Source organism: Hippichthys cyanospilos, chromosome 15 (genome assembly GCF_059441005.1).
Source record: "Hippichthys cyanospilos isolate Australia breed blue-spotted pipefish chromosome 15, RoL_Hcya_1.0, whole genome shotgun sequence".
NCBI lineage: Eukaryota > Metazoa > Chordata > Actinopteri > Syngnathiformes > Syngnathidae > Hippichthys > Hippichthys cyanospilos.
Window position 1 is genome coordinate 7216706 of NC_142383.1, and position 22366 is coordinate 7239071.

Here is a 22366-nt window from a genome sequence, read left to right on the forward strand (position 1 = left end):
CAGACTTCATGACTGTGCTTGCGCAAACGAAGTAATAAACGTAGTATGTCCATCTTCTTCTTCTCCTCCTCCTTCTTCTGTGTCCTTAAAGGGCCCATGCTAAATAGTATTCAAGTCGCCTAATTCTTGCATGCTCCCGAACAACAATGAAAAATGTACACATACACACATATACACATAAACACCTATCTGAATTTTCAAAAAGGTTTTCAGCAGCAAAGGAAGTGGCTATATGGATATAATGCTTGCTGTGGATTAACTTTTTTACTGGAATACTTTACTGGACATTTTAGATGTAATTGGACCATTATTGATGGCTATTGACATTTTGGAAATTTAGGAGGCTGGAAAGATGAGTTGCATTAAAATGCTTGGCATTATTCAAATATCCTCATTTCAGTTTCATAATGGTGTTTATGACGCCGTGTATGGAGAATTGAAGAGGGAGGTAACATAAATCCCTTGGCTTGTTCTAATTAGCAACTTGCACTGCATTCAGTTGTGTTAGTGTATTGATTGAATTTTAAGCCACAGGAGACCGGCGGGCTTCTTAATGCAAAGGTACTGACATGCGATTTGTCAAACATTTAACTGCACAGTTCGCTGTTTAGCGAGTCCATATTAGCGTCAATGGAAGCAAGCAACACCACAAAGAGGCAAACCAGTTGGCTTTTGTATTTCCATTGGTAAAAGTGGGTGATTACAACAACGGGCAAAACACATCCATTCTGACATTCTTGTTCTACTTTTCTTTATAGGGTTCCCGTCACTTGCCGGTCTGTCGGCAAAGCAGGTCTTGGTCAGTGACAGACCGGGTCCACCCTTTCGGCCACTCCCACATGCCTAAGGGACTCAAAAATTGTGGAGCATTCCCCCTTTAATCTATAATGCATAAGGTTTCATTATATGACGATGATTACCCTTTGTATCCATAACATCTTCAACTCAGGTTTTTACAAATTTCAGGAATGTGTTTATGGACATTTTGACCCTTCTTCCAGAAGCGCATTTGTGCAGTTACATACTTGTGTTGGACAATCGATGGAAGGATCACTCTAATTCATAGAATAGTTGTTTTCTTAGGGTGATGTCAGAATTGTTAAGATCACCTGCTGGTACACAGTCTTATGTACAGCCTATGGGCAAGAGACTAAGCCCCATTTTTTTTTCAGCACAGTCACCAGACCAACTCCGCTCATGAGTTGTTTTTCTTTTTTTTTTTTTTTGCTGTTAATTGCTCATTTCATTTTTCAACATATGCACAAACTGTCAATTCTATTTAATGACCTTCTGTACACGTGTTTGTCTCCTCCTTCTAGGCATACTCTGTGTATGATGAGGAGATTGGCTACTGCCAGGGACAATCCTTCTTGGCTGCTGTGCTACTGTTGCACGTGAGTTTACATAGCAGTACAGCAAAGACACATTTTTTTCCAATCAAACAAACTCAAGTGCCGAGGGGTTCTGTTTTTTGTCCTGTACTGTTTTTATTATTACCTGCCTGAAGTACTCTTATCAGCTTGGTTCCAGTAAAATGAAAAAAAAAAAAATGTTTGGTCATCCTGTCCAACAATTTTAAGCCCAGAGAACAACTGTTTAGTGTTCTTCTTGGACATCAGTTTCAGATATCGACTCTCATGATATTTTGGTGAAACATATTAACTCCTGGTAAAATTTACTGCAGGGTGGTCTGTGCGGTACAGTCATTTTATGTATAAATAAGAGGACGCAAACATTTGTCACAATTTTATCCAGATTGATTTTATTTTCTCGTATCATTAACATGGTACTGTATATTTTCAGCGCCTTGTTCGTTATGGATGTACAGTGTACCATTTGGTGTATATTTGACTACAGGCTGTAACTGTATAAAACATATAGGACATACTGTATAGGGTTGCATATAGGGTTTAGGGTTGCATTTTTGTAATTGATAAACAATCCGGTGCTACAAACATGGGTAATAGTTCTAGTCAACCATTTTTGGCCCGCTTTCATGATTCAATGTGACCTCCTGCAGGTTAGTTTAAAAAAAAAAAAGAAAAAGACCTGCAGTATAAAATAATTAGTTGCTGAGGTCAAATTGATGACAAGGATTAAAAAAAAAAGTTTGCTATTTTGATGGTAGGAATTTAAACCAAGATGCACACATCTGAAACTGTTTAAAGGGATTTATTTTGTTACATTTACTGGTGATATACATCACAAAGTTTTTAAAAGTTTGCTTTCATCTGTTGTATAACATACAATTACAGTGAAAAAAGTTATTTGTCCATAGAAGTCTATCAGCTGTGCCATCTTGCCTTGGAGGAAATATTTTGCCTCTTTTCCTTCCAAAGAAGCATCAATGTATTAACTTTAGGGTGTTTCCACTTGTGCAACCAGCCTTTTGTGCATTTTTTTGTTTTGTTTTGTTTCCATTGACTGTTACATCATTGAATTGTAATGGGGATTTTTTTTTTTTTTCAAATGTTGCATTAGCAATACTGTAGTACCTCTACAACGTACTACCTCCGATTGTTTTTATTGTAACAAGATGAAATGATCATGTTTTATGAAGCAATCACAGTCTAAATTTTAAGCGCATTTAAAAGGGGCTAACTTGGGGAGATACATTAAATTACAGTATTTAGTTGTACAAAATGGCGGATTAATGAATGCATACTAATAACAAATACCCTTTGTGTTAGAGGTAAATCTAAACTAGTTGTGAATTCACCATTATTTTAAAAGGCATCATCTGTGGTAGGTTAAAAACTACATCTATGAGTTTTTTATGCTGATCCCTTGAGATGCTACAAAGTGGGGCAAAATCCATATCTGAATAGGAACGTCTCAAGAAATTAATGCATGTCTTTTCGGCGGCGAGGCTTTATTGAACATTCCAATGCAACGCCAGAATGGAACGTTTTCCTGACCAACACTCCCACCTAGAGGTGATCTTCATGACTGTCAAGTGAAATGATAAAAAGTACTGTAGTTGACTTCTTGAGCGTTTTCTACACCACATGGTGAAGGGTTGCACAATGTTGAACAATCGATTGGTGAGGCACTTTCATTATTTTTTTATAAGATGCAGTCAAATAAAGTATAAACAAGATTTGTCCTTAAAATATGTCCCAGATGCCGGAGGAGCATGCCTTCAGTGTGCTTGTAAGATACAGTCAAAGTATAAACAAGATGTGTCCTTAAAATGTGTCCCAGATGCCGGAGGAGCAAGCCTTCAGTGTGCTTGTCAAGATAATGTTTGACTATGGCCTCAGGGACCTGTTCAAGCAAAACTTTGAAGATCTGCATTGCAAGTTCTTCCAGCTTGAGAGACTTATGCAGGTTTGGTTCTTTTGGGTAACTTAAAATCACAAACCCAACTTAATCTGTATCCCGGATTCTGACATAATTAAGGCACTAAAAATGTTTGTCTTTACCTGTTGACCCTGTGTCTTTATCAGGAATATATTCCCGATTTGTACAACCATTTCCTGAACGTAGGCCTAGAAGCTCACATGTACGCCTCCCAGTGGTTCCTCACCCTCTTTACAGCCAAATTCCCTCTCTACATGGTCTTCCATATCATTGACTTGCTTCTGTGTGAGGTAAGGACACAAAACGTGTTACTTTTCAAAAATCATCTGTCTACACCACATATCTTCATTCTAAAACGATAATTCATGCTGAACTTAGTTGTATTGGCACTTAATTCTTGCCACCCAGTTGTGACTGAGCTGGCGTTTCTGAGCAGACTCCTTCAGGTTTTTGTGAAGGATTCCGATGTAATCCTACTTCCTTATAATTTCCTCAACCTTGACAAGGTTCCCTGTGCCACTGGAGGAGAAGCGTTCCCATAAAACTACAGTATGTTGTCATTACCATGCCTGGTAGTAGGGATGAATCATAAACGTCTTTGAATCATAAGCGTCTCCTTTTTTTTTCCTCCCGACTTACTAAGCATTCATAGGCTTTAATAACTCTAATAACTTTGCTTCATCAGACAAGATGGCTGACCAAAATCTAGAGTCGTGCTGCAGGTGACCTCTGGCAAAAGCCAGGCAAGCCTCATCGTGGTTTTTCTTGAGCAGGGTTGTCTTCCTAGGCCACTCAATACTAGACCTTGAGACAATTGTCCCTGCCTGCACAAGTGTTTCTATTAGACTGATAGTTGGGGTCTGAGGGTTGATGTTAACTTCTCAGCATACTGTCCTGGATGGTATGAGTGACACCTTACAATTCTAGCCACACCCACTGAGGCTTTTCATTTATACTCCTCTAAAAAATTATTTGTTCTTTTTTTTCAACATTTGTTTTAAAACATGCGTTTATTCACCTGGTGACATCTTGAAATAGCATGTAGCATCAAAATGTACGTATTTGTGACATTTTTGTTAAGATAATAATTTTGAACATAACACTTTATGGAAATATATCACATATATTATCACATTGAAATTAAAAATCTCTTGAATAATGTATTGTTTTCATTCATTTGTTTGTTGGTCAGATATGACTCACAAAGAAACCAAAAAAAAATCAGTTTGTCACAGACACACACAAAACAACTTAAAATTCACAAGGGTCTGAAACATTTGGTGGACAAGTGTATACGTGAACAATGAAACACGTGAAAAACATTCTGTCTGTGATTGAAATTTCTCGGTCTACCAAAAATAATTAAAATTCATAATTAAAATCAGTATTGCAAAGATGAAAATACACAACATCAATGAAATACAAATTCATACAATTATATAATAAATTGTAGTATTTAATCTTATATGGGAACGGGCCAATAGGAGGGGATCACTTGGTGAAAATGCAAATTTTACAGGGGAGCGAGAGAAGGTCACGGCCAAGAGGACCCACCAAAAAAGATGTCGGTTCATTTTTCTATCTTTTTTTCATGAAATTCTGTGTTTTGAAGTGTGAAATGCAGAATTATTTTTGTTTCTTTTGCATTTTTATTCAAATGGGGGGTTGTCGTAGCTGTAGAGATAAAAAAATGTGTGGAGAAAAAAAACTAAATGAAATTTTAACCGTTGGATTCAGCACATTGTTTGTCTATGTACAGCAAACAAAAAGAAGTACAAATGAAAATTGCGGTCTCATTCTATTGGCCCATGCCCAAATATTAATAAACCAAATAATAACGCCCTCTACCCTGAGCATTAATAGTATGGATGGGAATCTTTTTTTGAGAGCCGATTGCAAGTAATCTATTTTCTAGGAGTAATTTGTTTCCTTTCCTGAGGATTCCGCGTATCGATTCCTGCCACAAACAGGCGAACTCAGATGCAAGAAGGGTATTTTGGTTCAGAACTTGTCCAACATGTCACCAAGGCAGAAGTACTCTGAAGTATGACTGTATTTCACACAAAAAGATGATACTCTCAAATTAGGTTTGGTGACTCCCGCAAAAAAAACTGGTTGTAATTACATATTTTATTGTTTTAGCGTTATTGTGTATTTAATCCAATCTCTTCCTCAGGGTATCAGTGTGATCTTCAATGTGGCTCTGGCACTTCTCAAGGTAATGCTTGTAGCATATTTATTTTTAAATTGCTATATCAATGTCTTTTTTAAACTTTGTATGTGAAATGCTTTTTTATTGTCTTATTCAGTCTTTATATATATTTGCATTAATTTGCTAATCACACAAGACTGCTAAGTAGTTGGTGCTGGTCTTCCTAGAAAATGAAAATGAAACATTCATTTTTTATTCTTTTTCTTAGACATCAAAAGATGATCTGATCCAAACAGACTTTGAGGGCGCCCTCAAATTTTTTCGCGTTCCAGTTCCTAAAAGGTACCGCTCAGAGGAAAATGCCAAGAAACTGATGGAGCTGGCTTGTAGCATGAAGGTGAGTGTCATACCCTGTGCCTTGTTGAGGATAATAAGTGACATTTTACCCAGACGGACCAAAAGATAGTGACACAGAGAGTTCAGCAGAGGTTAAACTGTTTGTTTTTTCACAAGTGTCAAGATAAAGTCCAAACCAACTACACTGAAATGCTGTACTCATATAATTTAGTCAGCCAATAAATTTATGCTAAGTGCTATATCGCAATGGTACACAATACCAATACACCTCACAACATACGACATGTAAAACTCTTCATAGAATAAATAAATACACAAAAGTAGCAAGCAAAAGGCTAATTATAAACCGTTAAGGTCTGTAACTGCAGGGGTCACCAATCACCAACATTTTTGAAACCGAGAGCTGCTTCTTTGATACTGAGTAATATGAAGGGCTACTAGTTTATGCTCATGTTATTGATTTCTCACAATAATGAAGAAACCGCTGTAGTAAATATGTAAATCAAGTAATATCATATCATATATGTCATATTTGCACGATTGTTAGTAAAATTCCTAGAAAATCACAATGTTCTAACACGTAAAGTATTTTTAGAACAGGTCTGTTGCTTATGTGCTGACGTTTAAGATGGAAGTTTTTTTTTTTTTTTCATGAATTGCAATTTAAAAAATTAAAAAAGACAGGTGGGATTCTTTTTTTTTAATGAACGTTTTGTGTAAGTTTGTGTAGGAGGAAGCACAGCAGCTCACTTAAACTTATTTAAACTTGTCAATTAATGGGAACAAGCGATGTCTTGTTTTTTTTTCCCTTCATAAATACATTTCACTCCGAAAACTTGCACTGCTGCTTCAATACCACAAGGGGTCACCGTTGTGCTACTTTAGATGTACAGTAGTTGACCACAACTGACACATGAACACAGCAAACCCAGGTTTGAATATATTTTGGACAACATGGCCCAGTTTAAGACGTTCAAGGTAACTTTATCTGGTATATGTTCAACCATGTCAGTTAAGGGGCGTGTTGACTTTGAAAAGACTTTTGTGAAGATGTATGCAATGCATGGTGTGGTCAAGTGATGGGTGGTGGGTTTGATCCCCGGCCATTGTGACCATGTAACCAGTCTCCTTGAGCTACCATTGATCTCCTAGTTACTCCTGATGCTGCATCAGAATGAGTAACCATACGTAAAGTGCTTTGAGGACTTTGTAAGGTGAAAAAGGTCTTAATGAAGCACTTGTCATCATATTGACAAATTCCAAGCGGCTGGCTGTAAAATTAGGGTTGCCCCGATATGGGATTTTTTTTTTTTTTCATTTATTGGCCAATGCCGATTTTTGGCAGAAAAAAATAAACGTCACTATAAACCACAATTTGAAAAATTATAATGAGTGAAATATTTGTTGTCTTCCAATGCATTTCAATTGGTTTCAGTTAAATGCATATTTTCTCTATTCACGGATCGATCTAGAACCGATTCCCTGTCAACAGTAACTATATTGTTTAAAAATACTTTAATTTCGTTTTGTAGAATGCACTGTGTAGTGCAATTAATGAAGTTATAAGGAAATTCATTCATGTCATTTACTTATGTGTTACCAGTAGTTGAATTGCTGTTATGTTTAACACATGTATACATCATTTAAGTTGCACTAAATTTAAATTAAACTGACCACAGTGTGTAAAGTAGGGATATCTAAGTCTATTCCGAGCACAACTCCCTAGTATTGTCCACCTAGTAAGAGCTTCTAAAAAATCAAATTTGCTTTATTTTGAATTACAGGTCCGCAGAATGACCTAGTTAACAAACCTCCTGATCTATTATTATACATACAAAGTTATAGTATAGTGTTGTGTAACAAATAATTGCAGCATTGTTACATGTTTACAACTGCTCTAAATCATAAAGGGCCAGGCCTAGCCCCTGCTGTTCATTCCTGTTGCCGTCCCCTGGCTTAAGTGAAGTTGCCGTTAGGATAGCGGCTGTCACATTTTGACCAAACTGGAACCCGCAATGACGAGGAGGTAGACTTCCTTCTGCAGCGGTTGTTTTATTGCAATTCATTTTGTTTTATTTTATGCCCCGCTTCCACATACGCACACCACTTACTTCTCTTTATACTCCGTCCGCGCGTCTCTTGCATGCCCTTCCCCCTTTTTGTGTGTGTGTGTGTGTGTGTGTGTGTGTGGGGGGGGGGGGTGTCTTGGTTCTTTGGGGTCAAAATGCCTATATATAATGGTATGACTCCTCCATGTAGAATGTAGATCAGTGGTTTAGTTATTTAGCAAAACTACCTATATTGTGAGCTGAATACTAACAGGCTGTTAGCCTGGTTCAGACTCCATGTTAGAGCGTGGGAATGTTATTACTGTACCTCGGTACTACTTCTGTAAAACAGTGATGTATTATCAATATATGATGGCCGACATAAAATTTTGAAAAAAGAAAAAAAAACACAAAGCACTGAACCTGCAAAATGTAAAGTGCGAATTGGTGAGGGAGCACTATATTAGGCATTTAGCCAGTTATTTTTTAACGATACTGATTTAGTTAGCCAGTCAGTTAATCAGTCAGTCCCTGGTAATTGTTTTATTTGGGTATATAATATCTTTAAGTCAAGGTAAATTTTTGTGATACTGAGATGATGATACTGCGGTGTATGAAATGGGTGGATTTTGCTGCTTAATTCATCTCACATTCATTTTGTTGTTTGAATGAGTGAGTGAGGCTAAATCCAGCCTAAATCTGAATAATTTGTGTGTTTTTTCATACATGTGATATTAATAAATAAAATATGGTAAAAAAAAAAAACATAACTGTTGCTGTCATATTTTAGATCAGCCAGAAGAAGCTGAAGAAGTTTGAGAAGGAGTACCACACCATTCGAGAGCAGCAAGAGCAGCAGGAAGCACCCATTGAGAGATATGAGGTTACTATATGCTACTCTTTTAATAGTTTCAAGTTGACAGTTCATCTTCTGGAATTATTCACAGGAAAAAAAAAAGTCACACTTTAATTAAAATATAAGTTACATTCCACGGAGGATGATCAAAATGTACAGTTTTAAAATATAGTCCATCAAATTAGAATATAAAACTAATGTTTAGGTAAGTAATTTGTTCGTATTTGTCATCTGCTGCTGCCGGCTGATACTTTAATCTTTAATTTGCCACCAGTTGTGATTAAGGTGATACTAAAAGTAAGATGGGATGCATAATTACAGCCCATACATTATATATACTGTAGAATATCAGATGGAGTCAGCTTGACAAATGTACTGTGCTTTTTTTCCCCCATAAATTCTTTTGGCACATCAGTTAAACATTTCTTGTCCAACTCTATTCTCCTAGTTGGCTTTGTGTTATTTGTGCCATGCACACAAAGTTCATGTCCCGTTAAACATTACACGCTCTCACCTCAGATTTTTCGCTCTCTGAGTGTAGAAGCTCATTTTTCCCCCCTTCAGGTTATTCTTTTCATTTGTAACTTTCACTTCTCCATATACAGGGTACATTGCCACACCCCTGTTTTCCTCCCCTGAACTTCCTTGTTTTAATTTTTGTCTGTACGCTGACCCGCAGAGGGAGAACCGTCGTTTGCAGGAGGCCAACATGCGCTTGGAGCAGGAGAACGACGACCTGGCACACGAGTTGGTCAGCAGCAAGATCGCTCTGCGTAAAGACCTTGACAATGTAAGTTGGACAGAAAAGCTGACATTTTCTGCTTTTTTTTTATTATTTACTAATATGTCTCACATTTTCATTTTTATTTATAACAAGACTGGACTAACGGTTGATCCATTTATCGAGTTTTATGGTGCAGAATGTGAAAATCAATCTAACCTTCCAGTCATTTTGTGAAGTCTCTCTGCCGCCAATAAAGTAATCCTGGCATCCATGAAAATTTGCGTCTCCTGTGACATTAACATCACACCCTTGTCACCCTTGAATCACCTTTATGTGTCAGGCTGAGGAGAAGGCCGACGCCCTAAACAAGGAGCTGCTGCTGACCAAACAGAAACTAGTCGACTCCGAGGACGAGAAAAGACGACTGGAGGAGGAGTCGGCGCAGGTCAGAGTGCACGGCAGTTACAGTTTAGAAACACAGTTGGGTGATGGATGATAGAATGAACCTGTCAAAAATAATCACAGCTTCTCAGCTGTGCGTTGTTGTAGCCACGCGCCCTCTGCTGCAGTCAAGCCTTCAGTGTCAAAAGACAGCCGCTTGTCGCTGGCATTGTGTTTCCTCATTTCCGTTCTCAAGGGGGGCGCTTGCAGAAGAGAAAGATTAATGCGTTCGCATAGAGGATGTGACTTTGCCCTCAGCGTCAAGCCTGCCAATAGTTTTCTGTCCCCTTTACATGTCATGGCGGTAACAAAGAAACGCAGCCTCTGGAGGCCAGGACAACCGCATCTGTCCTTTGTCACTGACCTCTGACAGCCTGGCATGTGTGTCCGCAGTTGAAAGAAATGTGCAGGCGAGAGCTCGACAAGTCTGAATCGGAGATAAAGAAGAACGGCTCCATTATTGGGGAATACAAGCAGGTATGGCCACACTGGATGAAAACACTTGAATGGCAACACAGCACGTCCTCACTCACTGACAGTTTTTTTTTTTTTTAATCTTTTTTTTTAAGTTAGCTAAAAGAAAGCTAATATTTTGGCTTTTGAATGACATTGAAACTATTAGGCAACTATTGTCATGACATATAAAACATTGAGGAAACATTTTTGGCCAATCTTTCTAACACTTAACTGTTCTTTTTCCAACCATCATTAACTTTCTCACGCTTTTACACTTATTCAGTCCCAAACACACATTTTTTTATTTAATTTTTTTTTAAGAGTCCAGATTTTAAGAGCCCAGAGTCCCCTGACTTTTTTTTTTTCCCCGACATTTTTGGTTAAAGGTTCTAAAAAGAGCTGGATTGAATGATTGAACAACGGGACTCTTATGAGCGATAAATGGGAATTGATTAGTTCAATTTCTGTAGCAGAAACCTGGACTAAATGATGAATGCAGTTGAAATGAGTCCTCAAGTAATCGGGGTACCTCAGTTCAAGCAAATGCCTGAGGCATTTTTTTTTTCTTGCCAAGAATTCCTGCTCGAAAAAAACGTAAAGCCACGGGCAGCAACAAATGTTAATCCTCTGTATGTCATTAAAACATGCTAGAAACGTGGTGAGTAGGCCAACTCCAGAATACACCTGTTTACTTTAATGTATCCACATGAAAGCCTCAGTACACTTTTCTTTTGGCAACATTGTATAAAAACGTGACCCGTCTTTACTCGTGCGGTTGTTCATTCTGACTCCCGTTACAAAGAACACAACATTGCTCTGAAATCGCGTTGAACCGCCACTTCAGGCCGCTATTAAACACTTTTTTATGCTAAAGTTAACATTGAAGTTTGGCACCTGTTGTCACTGTTTATCAGTAGCTCGGGTGCCGTTAAAGCTGGGTTGAGTATAAATTAGCCGGTAGCTAGCAGTACTTGAGTAGTCCGTGTAGTCTGGGGTAATGAATGTTGCCCTTCCTACTGATCACATTTTAACAAAGTTTAAATTTAAGTTATAAACAATGTTGAGCATCAAATATTCATAAAACATGGTCATTCATAAGTGGAAAATAGTTATTTGTAACTGTTTTTCAACAAGTAAAAAATCTATATAATTTTTGTAATTTTATTCGAATACAAAAAGTGCCCGATACCTGCAGCCCTGAATTGTGAATCCAAAGGCTGTGATTTGACTCATTGGGAGTGAAGCGAAAGGTTCAGGCAAGGAAGACACATCATCCCTGTAACAAAAGCCTGCTGCACTCCGTGCAGTGTAATTTTGTGAGTTTCCATCTCATGAGACCCTTAGGTGAGGATCTAACTTGTTTGATCTTTTTTACCTCAAAAGGTTAAAAATCAAAAAGGAACCCCCTCTTGCTAAATTTGTCACATGTTAAGAGGATGAATTTGTTTGTGTGTTTTTGTTTGGTTGGATTTCATCATTCGATTTCTGTGTTTGAACTGAAGACAGATGAAATGATGTCATTTATTTTATTTATGAGGCATTGCTATCAGCTGTCGCTGCACCAGCATCATGTATTGGCAGCTGGTTCTTATTTGTTTTTTCTATAAACTGGTATAATCATACTTTTCTCCACTTTAGCAAGTGTGATGATTATTTATAGACAGTCAAGTCACGTGCAAGCCACATAATCTCGATACATAAACATTTGGATAAGGGTGAGGTAGTGAAACCACAGTTTTTATTTTCTTTTTTTCATTATAGTTGTAATCTACACTTTACTTGATTTATTACTTGATTTGCCATGTGTAGTTACATACGGCACACTCCTTTGGCATAATTTTGTTGTTGTGGGCGAAGGTTTAAAAGACTGCATGTGAAATTATTTAGTACCACTGCAATTTTGGGACCTAAATAGTCTTGTATATTAGGGCTGCATTCAATTATTTTTTCAATAATCATTCAATTATTTTGTTGAATTAATTCTATTTTTTTTAAAGTGTTAGAATTTCTATCCCATAAAGTGACAATGTATAATATTTAGACATTTATTTTGAAAGCCCACTATAAATTTCAATAAGGTGTTGGTAAATGTCTTCTGTCCTATCAACATTTTTTGTTTAAATAAAATTGTAGGTCTAGTAATCGGTATTTATACAACATACTACATTCTGAAGCTACGGAAAACGAAAGAGGAAATCTTTCGCCAACATAATTCAAATCATGTTTTGGATGTCAGTATTGTCTTGTGTGGAGCCGAGAAAGTTTCTGGGTTGTATGCCAATCACAAATAAAAACGAAAAAACTGGAAATAGAAGGTTGCATGGGTTTATTTTACGCTCCGCTCCACGCAGCACAAGTTTCACGACGGTGCGCAACAATGGGTTTGGGAATTAGGATGACTAGTTATACTACGAATTTGAGTTTACCCACCCAAGAAAACGCCAACAAAGACAACAGTTGATACAACAGTGATACAACAGTTCACCTTACCCTGTGGCTTCCTTGTTTTGCGGACAGCCCCCTGTGTGTGTTGTTGATCCTTATGTGCCTGGATCGTCTTGCATTCTTCTTAACTGGTAGGAGTTGTGTTTTAATTTAGAAAATGTGTGTAAAGTGACGGTCGGCTTGTGTCAGTCCTCATGCCTCTGTGACAACGGACTTCCCACCTCTAACTGTATCCTCTTTGTTATGTCCTCGAAAGCTCGGAGTAACTAACAAACACACTAAACCAGGGACTGTAGAGGGTCGAACACATTTAACTAATCCCAATTTTGTGTGATACTTTTTCTAAAGACCTTGATTTTTAGATATGAAGTGTATTGCTAGTCTCCCGAGGAGCTCTGAGGTGTTAAATATTGCAACCAGCCAGGTCATTTAAAGATAATCAATAAATACTCAAATCAATCTCGCGCCCAACTTGAGGCTTTGCCAACATGACATAATCATTACAAAAATGCCACATTTATTTGATGCCGCTCTGTACCCTGTGGCTTTGATGTGATTAGTAACTGAGCTGGAAATGAGTTGAGGCGTACCGGTGTGGCGCTCATTAATCAGCACACTGAACACAGCATGCCTTTGCTTAGCCACGATGGAAGCATATGCAGAGCAGGTAGTGACACAACCAGCAGCTTGTTAATCAAAGCTGTACAAACATGCATATTTAATTTTTTTTTTTTTTAGTATAGTACATGTCACTGTGACTTTGCCAACTCAATCTCAAAGTCACTTTACCCCAGCCAAGAAACATTCCTAACGCCGCAAGATTTTTTTGTCGGGTTTTTAAACCGAGGACTGTGCAGAAAAAGTGCAGAGAAAAAAAAAAAGGAAAATATAGCTGTTAACATTGAAGATGAACTCAATTCAACACTAATGTGGAGCAACGTTTTAAAGTGGCTCAAATGCGGACTTGTGCATATGTGTGTGCTGCAAAAATATCTACATCAAGACGCCTTGTCCTTCAACTGAACTCTGACTGTGAACAGATTCTGACTCTAACGCTGTTTCATCCTTTTTAGATGTCATCCTGTCACTTGATGTTGAAATGCAAACCCTTCACGGATCCCTTTTGCTCTCTTATTATCATTGCAGAGGTGTTATGCAACACGTCTGTCACTCTTCGTGTGAGCGCAGACAAAAATAGCAAAAGGAGGACATATTTAGAAGCAAACTTCAGCTCATTTTACAATATAAGTGCAGTTTTAGCTTAAATGCAATTTCTTTTTCATTATTTCAGGTGAGGTCTGTGCAGCCTGGTACCCTACTGGTACCGGGCTGCGGACCGATGCTTGGGGACCTCTGTTGTATAGGCTGAATTCAAAGGTGGAGAGTGATTGGGAATCACTTTGAATATAATTTGACTTCTTGTAGTTGGAATGGTTTCAAGAGGTAAAAAAAAAAAAAAAATTGGGACAATGTGAAAATGTAATTAAAAAAAAAAGAATATTTGGCATTTGAATCAATTGAATATTAAACGATGAGGGAAAATTGTTGACTAGTGTAGGATTTGGGGTGTGTTCAAAGATTTTTTTCATTTTTGATGTGAGGAAATGTTTGGAATAATATCTGTTCACGAAATAGGCGTTGGCCAAACAGATTAAAGTTGGAACGATTTAGAGTCGTCAAAAACTGTGAAAATGAAAGAACGAAAACAGAAAGATACAGTACTACGATTTAAGAATTATTTTTATTCCACTTTTGATTTATTTTTAATAAAACTAGAATTGTTAAGTGGGATTTTTTTTTAATTGGTAGAAATACGGTTAACATTTTAAAGTTGGAATGGCTTGAATGGGTCAACATATGTAGAAATTATAAAAGAAAAACAGGTAAAATCTTAACTTGTGAATTTTTGTGGTTAGAATTTGGAATTTTTCAGAATTAGGAATTTTTTGCATCTATATAATAAGCTAAACAGTGCTTGAATTTGTTCAACAATTTAAAATATTACAGATAAAAAACCTTTGATTGCAAATTTTTGTGGGTATGTTATCCAAAAAAAATTGTTGGTAAATGGGACCCTTAATTAATGGCAAATATACCCTTAGTATTTGTAACTGCAGATACAATGGCATACCACAGTATTTTTGGTCCTGCTGTTTGTGTTTTATGGATAACTGAAAGCAGACTTCATTACATGCGCTGAAGTGAAAGTGGAAATGTCTCTTTTTTTTTTTTGTGATAGGGAAGATGGCAGCCAGAGATGGGAAGAGAGAGTGCTATGGCGAGAATTGAGAGAGGAAAATTGGGTTCTATCCTTTGATTCCTCTGGCAGGCTCAAAAGCTGTTTGTGCAGCAGTTTTCCAACCATGATAGCTTCACTAGGATTCACTCACTCCTTTTCTTTTAAACTCCAGAGCCGGTTAAAAAGCTGGCTTTTTCTCTTGGACCTCAAATCTTTCAGATGCGCTAATTGTTTGTCCGGTCAACTGGAGCAGAGGATGTGAAACTAAACGACGGCAATATAAAAAGTCAAAAGAATATTTCACACCATTGACCACACAACAAGTATAGTATGCAGTACATTACCCAGCTTCCATATTAGGTAAACGGATTAGAGTGTATACTGTACATGTGGCAATGAACAAGTTAAATAGCAGTGATCCTATTTTCATATGATTTTATTGCTGGTTAGTAGTGAGGCAAAGTACTTACACAGTATTGTGCTGCCATTTGAGTCACAGTGTGAAATGGACTAGACTCAAAGTTTCTCATAATTTTGTTGCCATGTAGCCCTTAAAAATAAAATACATGGATAAGATTTGAAAAATGTTAACATCCAATCATTTGCTCTATATTCCAAAGTGAAGTGATCAGCCCCCCATTTCCGATCACCTGATCCAGATTGGGATATCCATATTATTTATAATATATTTATTTCTTGAAGTTCATCTCTGTTGGCTTTCTGCGTTTCACTTAGCCTTATTGTAGCCTTTGTTGTCGTTGTTGTAGAGCTAAGTGCAATTTACTTCCAGCTAACTGCAATGAAAACAAATAGTAGTAAACATGCATTACACTAGTTTTTAAATACTAACGATAGATGGAAAATGTGTTTTGAAATAATGCACGGAATTGTAATATTCTGCAAACTTTGTAAGTCCAGTACAGTGCACATTCATGTCGTTCTACTGCTCATGCTAACAGAAAAGTCTGAGGTGTCCTGGCTTGCCCACTGATATAGAGCAGGCAGGCGTTCCAGGGTTGCCATGGTGACTGCCAAATTACGTATGTCATTATTACAAACCAGTGAAGCATCCAAATGATTTTAAGTTTTGCATATTAAGCATGCGTTCCCAGATATTGCTTTCAACTTGTGCCAGTTTATTTTCATTTGGATGCCTTTACATCACATAATCGCCTGTGTGTAATGTGGCTTGTTATTCTCTAGCAGCTCAGGTAGAATGTTTACAAACCTAAATATAAATGTTTAGATACATGAAAAGGGAAGTGGGCAGCTGGAAGGAGGGGAGGAAAAGCCTGTAGTGATGTGGGAGGTCGATGGCAAGTGTACAGGCAGCTGAAAGGAAAGAGATGACAACAGGAAGAGATAAAAAGCCTGTAGGAGGACCATGATGGCTATCTACTGTGGGGAGGATCAGAAGAGATGCTGCGAAGGAGAAGAATGCTGTCGACCAGAGGCTGAAAAACCTCATGTGTTGGGATATCTCGTGTTCCGTTGAGCTCTGTATTTGTACTGTGTTGTTTCTGTTGTCATGCTTCCAGCATGAGATTCGAGTGCAGACTACAAAGGAATGTTGTTGATCAAAAATCCCTTGATCTTAGGCACCATTGTCGACTCCTATCTCATAGGGGATGTTGTGGTCAAATAAACCCAAACCCTAGCAGCTGTTTTTTTTTTTTTCCCACTCACCCTTTGTACTTGAGCCTTGTTTATTGAGTTGAAATGATAACAATAGAGATTCTAATTCCAGTTAGTGTAATCTTTGATGTTTACCATTTGAATGTGAGCTCCACATACAATATTTTGTACTGTATTACTGTTTATTAATCCTTAAAGAGTTGGTGTTAGTCAAGTGACACCAGTTGCTGCAGAAAAAGGATTTAGGGTAAGAATAAAAACAAAAAAATTGGGTATATTTTAAAATGCGGGACAGTCTCCCGTTTATTTGAATTAGGGCTGCAAATATCATTTTCGGTTTTCGGACATCCTACAGAAAGTTTGAATCAAATGTTGCACAGTCGGACAAAAATAAAACCTATAATATGCGTACTTTGCTTGGTGAAAACTAACAAACATTTCTACTGAATTATGAATGATCAACTTTTATACATTTTTGATGACAAACAATTTAGTTTTACTCAAACTGTCCTTGAAAGCTCAGAGTAGATTTTATGCAATTCTCTCCCATACATTTTGGTGTCAGAGATGTCTTCTAAAACAGCACATTTAGACATGTTTCCACGACTGCATCATGCTACTCTACACCCAAGACATTGCGTCTCCACTGCTACTACTCAGGAGCCCCTTCTCACCTCTTCTTATATATATTTTTTATCACAGTACATATGAAATTATAAATATGGTTTTATATTTTTGCAAACGCATTACGTTTACTGTTTACCTTCACTGAACATGAACATTTCCTGAGTACAACTCCTGCTCTTCCAGATCTGCTCCCAGCTGAGTGAGCGGCTGGAGAAGCAGCAAGCGGCCAATCGAGGAGAGCTGGAGAAGATCAGAGTGAGTTTCCCTTCAGACATGCACACAGACGCACACTCTTGAACGTGACCTTTGAAAATTACATGAACCCTGCATCGTGCCCTGTGGAATACCTCAGCCACGAGAAGTAAACAGAGCAAAAGCTCTTTTGTGTAACGTCAATGTACACATTCTGTATGAATCATCATATGGCCAATTTTAGCGAAAAGGTCTATTGTGCTGCTCAACCCACAATAGATATATATTTTTTGTAATATTTCTTTAGTATGTGTACGTTCCGTGGTGGGTTTAACAGGGTCACTTTGCAGTTCTCAAACCAAGTCCTTGCATACTGAGCGTGCGGATCTGAGTGGTACACACACTTTTGGCGAGTTTGTTTTGAAGAAAATGTCATTTTAGCAAAGCTTCTTTCATGGCTGCACAAGGGCAAACACTAGTTATTACAACAAGGACACGCCATCTGCTTTTTGGTATACGCGTGTCCTACGGCAAAAGCAGTTAAGCTGTCAGCCATTATAACCAATTCAGGAGAATAATGGCACATGCAGTGAATTATGCGTAATGGAAAGTTACAATAGTGTAAATGAGAAATAGTTGAATCACGTTATGGCTCAGTGGATCATTAAGACACCACTAATAGTGACAGAGATGATCACAGACGAGTTTTGTAGGTACTTGAAAACGTTGATGGTTGATGAAATTTTGGGGTTCTATGTATGAGGTTTCAGAAAGATTCACATTCGGATAAAGTGCTCATTTGAAAGCATTCAGAAGCTCTTTTCTGATTGAGCAAAATTCAACGGTTCCTCAAATAGTTCTGATGAAAATTTGAAAAGGAAGAAAATCCTTTCAATAACTGCATATCTAATGGAAGTGGAGTAAATATTCAGGCTTTAATTGGGCATGTGCAAGTCAAAGCACTTTGGCATTGTGGGGAACAAAAGTTCTGTTTTTAGTATTAGTACATCCGAACATTTGAAGATACGTGCAAAGAAAAGTTGAACAAGTTTGCCAGTCGAAAATATTTACTCCACATTGGCAGCTCTGTCCTTCCATTAGAAATACATTTATTGAAGGGATTTTGTTCATTTTCAGATTTTGATCAGATCTCTTTGAGTAACTGTTGCATTTTGCTCAATTAGAAAAGAGCTATCCGAATGTAAATCTTGAGGTCCCGGGTTCAATTCCAGCTTGCCCCGGCCTTCTTGTGTGAAGTTTGCATGTTCTCCCCATGCTTGTGTGGGTCCTCTCTGGGCACTCCAGTCTGCTCCCGCATTGCATGTTAAGTTATTCCTTTTTGATACCGAGTTCTCAGGCAGATGGGGTTAATCAATGCCTTTGGTGAGCCTTATGAGGAAAAAAGGTACTTCTCTCATGCAAAGATACTTTTTTGCAAAGATAGAAGGATGCATTGTTATTTTACTTACAATTTCCTCCTTTTTTAAACATATGAGGAAGAAAAGATTTCAAGTTCCTTCATTCATACTGCAGCTTTTTGTTCACTCAAGGACTTTTGGTTATATGACGGTTCCCTCTCAATTCCAGTCCAAAGTGGAAGGCTGTGACAAATGCAGCAGCCTTTTCAACAAGGAAGGTCGTGTTCGGGGACCCGTGGCTCCACCGCCGCCCGGAGGCAGCGAGGAGACTGATGAGGAAAAGGAGGCTTTGAAGAACCAGCTGAGAGAGATGGAGCTGGAACTGGCGCAGACAAAACTGCAGCTGGTGGAGGCCGAGTGCAAGATCCAGGTACCCAAACGCTCCCTTTAGGCACTTCAAAATATATACAGTGGGTCATTAAACTTGTGTGCTATTGAGGCGATTTTTTTCTCCTTTTTTTTTGCTTTGCATTATGCATCTTGACAAGTTTAAAGATTTCCCTGCGCTCTGTTTACTATTCCTTATTTATGCAAAAAAGAATTGCAGCACACTTAGTTTACACTCATTGAAATAACAATATCAGAGGCTTTAGGGCATATATATATATATAATATATATATATATATATATATATATATATATATATAATTTATGGAGGGTAGCTGACACCCTTGATTAATGCTTACGTAAGCCATAACCCAATTGAACACTGTAGTGATAACTGTGACCATTGGATGTTATCACACAGATATTACCTACATGCAAGTCAAAGTAAGGAATAGGAATCAATCTTTCATAAGATAAGATCATATTAGCCATTCGGCCACTAGGTGGTGCACAGACACAAGACAGTTCAAGACTGTCGTTGCATACATGTAGGCTAAGTGCAGTTTGACTTCAGAAAAAATCTTTATTTTTTTCAATTGAAAATAATCCCAATCTTCTCACATCCTCAGTTTTTTTTTTTTTTTCAGGGGGGAGTCTTTCTCTCTTGCTGTCATTAGTTGACTGACCCGACTTGGTCAACAGCCTTAGTAAAATATGAACTCGTGGACATCCTTAAATGTTCTGTAAGTAAGACTTCCCTGTCATTCCTCAGGACCTGGAGCACCATCTGGGCCTGGCCCTCAACGAGGTCCAGGCAGCTAAGAAGACCTGGTTCAACCGAACACTTAGCTCCATCAAAACGGTCACCGGCACCCAGGGCAAAGAGACCACTTAACCTGCTCGGTTCTCATTTACATCACCCAGAACTTGAACACTTCTCGCTTCCATCCCAGGGTGAGCGACCACTACGGACCGCTTTAGGCCAGGTCTCCCCTTTTTTCTCCCCCAACATGACTACGGCCAAGTGCACTGAGGCGAGGGGATTTCAAAATAACTTTGTCGCCACTCTTCCATGCAGTGGTCTCACTTACATGCACTGTTTGGTCTGTGTCCTTGTTACTGCTGATACCAACTAAGAAGAGGAGGAAGGTAGACTCTATCTGTAAACATGGTAACGTGACAGATGCACACACTCCCTCCTTCCTCCCCCTCTCCATTGAGAAAAAAAAATACTGGCACAACCTAAAAGAGGGTAAGTTTTTCGGTACGAGACATTTTCGTTTTGTAACATACGATTTCCTTTTTCTATGTCTGTTCATGAATGTGCTTATATAAGTGTGTGTGTGTGTGCGCGAATGTTTAAATAATGGACTGACTCAAAGTATGTTGTGTTGGAAATACAGAGAGGAAAAAGCACTAATGCATGCATGGATGATAAGACATATTCAATGTTTAATGTTCTAACATATACGTGTGAATGCCGCCGCAGAGAAACCGCCGATTTTTTGCCGTGAAGATGGAAGATGAAAATATAGCGTACGCCATTGATTCACACAAACGTATTGCACCCACTTTCATTTGCTCACATCTGGTTACTATGGTGACGTGAATGCTTGTTTGACCATCTGGGCCCTGCTATTGACTGCTGACCCAGGCCTCTCGTTTAAAGTCAGCTGGGATAGGCTCCAGCTCACCCGCCATCGCAATAATGACAAGATGCATGAAAAATGAATGGGTGAGTGAAGACTGCAAACCCATTGTCATATTTTATTTACCGTACTATATTTTTTTAATATATGACTCAACTTCTGTGAGCCTCCTATTGAGCATTTTTCAAAATGTCTGACGTTAGCTAAATTGCCAGCCTTTTGCTCTAATAACTAGTGATGGACTAATGAAGCTTCATGAAGCACTTGTGATATTTTTTTTAGTTCTTTAGATGGCACTAAGTTCAGAGATGTAGAGGAAATGTAATACATTTCCACATGTACTAGTGTTTATCATTCAACCAAGAGCTTCTCTAAGGCATTCAATAAAATAATTCAAGTGCTTCATGAAGCTTCATTTTCCCCACCTCTACCAATGATAACGCAAGAGTTATTTCCTAGCTTTTTTCCCCCGTTCTATAGTTAGGCTTTAGGAAATTAGCTCGCTTAGCCCAAAATAGTAAAAAAAAAAAAAAAAAAAGGCGTTTAATGTAATCAAACATGACTTTTGTTTTTGCTTAAGTGACGGATCTAATGTCAATTCCACATTTAGGAATGGCTTTTGATTGCAAAATAATTTATTTATTCATATAATGAATTCAGTGAAATACAAGCACTGGAGTGAGGCCGACTCACCTGGACGCCACTGTCAACCGTTCCTGGCTGTTCACATGACAACCTCATCATCCTTGTCATAATTCAAAGATTGTTCTACTTTTTTCCGTTTATGGCACACATAATTCTAACATCATAGCACATACTGAACTATACATACGTAAATATGTTCCCTGTTAGAATGTATTCTTCAGATTGTTTGGAATTAAAAGTCTGTTTACTGCTCCCTCCCCCTTTTCCAAAACAGGTGTTTTAATCTAAAATGTCGCACCGCTTCCCTCTGCTTATAGTTTGGCTCATTACCAGACTGCTTGCCGTTTAAAGGGCCAAAGTATCAATGCGCAAAGCACTCCCTCCAAATGAAAGAAACATATAAAACCACATATCTCAGACTTGGCACTGAATGTTTCGGTGCTAACGGACTTCATAATCTGTTCTATTAATGACCTAATAGTCAGTGAATCAATGAATCTTCCATGTATAGGCAAAAATTAGTTATTTTCATTTCATTGATTTCTTTAGTTCAATAAGTTATTAGAAAAAAATAAAAAGCAAATACAAGTGTAGGCCAAGTCAGAAATGAAGTAGATAGATAGATAGATAGATAGATAGATACTTTATTCATCCCCGTAGGGAAATTCACATTTCCAGCAGTATCCTCAAGTCGAGATATAAAATATGAGAAATAAAATACACAAGTTACACATAAGTCCAGTACAGAAGTATACTTAAGGTGCTTGTTAACAGTGTAAACAGAATAGTGTGAATCGTTGGAGTCTAGTGCAAGTATAATTAAGGTGCTTGTATAAAGTGAATAGTGCAGT

The 22366-nt window shown here is 37.9% G+C and overlaps 1 protein-coding gene across 5 annotated transcripts in view; it reads left to right on the forward strand.

Moving 5' to 3' along the window:
• The window catches only part of rabgap1 (RAB GTPase activating protein 1), an 80161-nt gene extending 58389 nt beyond the window's left edge, over window positions 1-21772 (forward strand). For 4 of the 5 annotated variants that reach the window (XM_088434721.1, XM_088434722.1, XM_088434723.1 and 1 more), the window contains 12 exons: window positions 1320-1394; window positions 3205-3330; window positions 3450-3593; window positions 5480-5521; window positions 5724-5852; window positions 8651-8743; window positions 9396-9506; window positions 9781-9885; window positions 10275-10358; window positions 17467-17538; window positions 19063-19263; window positions 19994-21772. In XM_088434721.1, coding sequence (XP_088290847.1) covers window positions 1320-1394; window positions 3205-3330; window positions 3450-3593; window positions 5480-5521; window positions 5724-5852; window positions 8651-8743; window positions 9396-9506; window positions 9781-9885; window positions 10275-10358; window positions 17467-17538; window positions 19063-19263; window positions 19994-20116 — 1305 coding nt within the window. In that variant the 3' untranslated portion in view covers window positions 20117-21772. Of the gene's footprint in view, window positions 1-1319; window positions 1395-3204; window positions 3331-3449; window positions 3594-5479; window positions 5522-5723; window positions 5853-8650; window positions 8744-9395; window positions 9507-9780; window positions 9886-10274; window positions 10359-15021; window positions 15146-17466; window positions 17539-19062; window positions 19264-19993 lie in introns of those variants that run through there. The other variant, XM_088434724.1, reaches the window with a different exon arrangement.
• The last annotated feature ends 594 nt before the right edge of the window (window positions 21773-22366 follow it).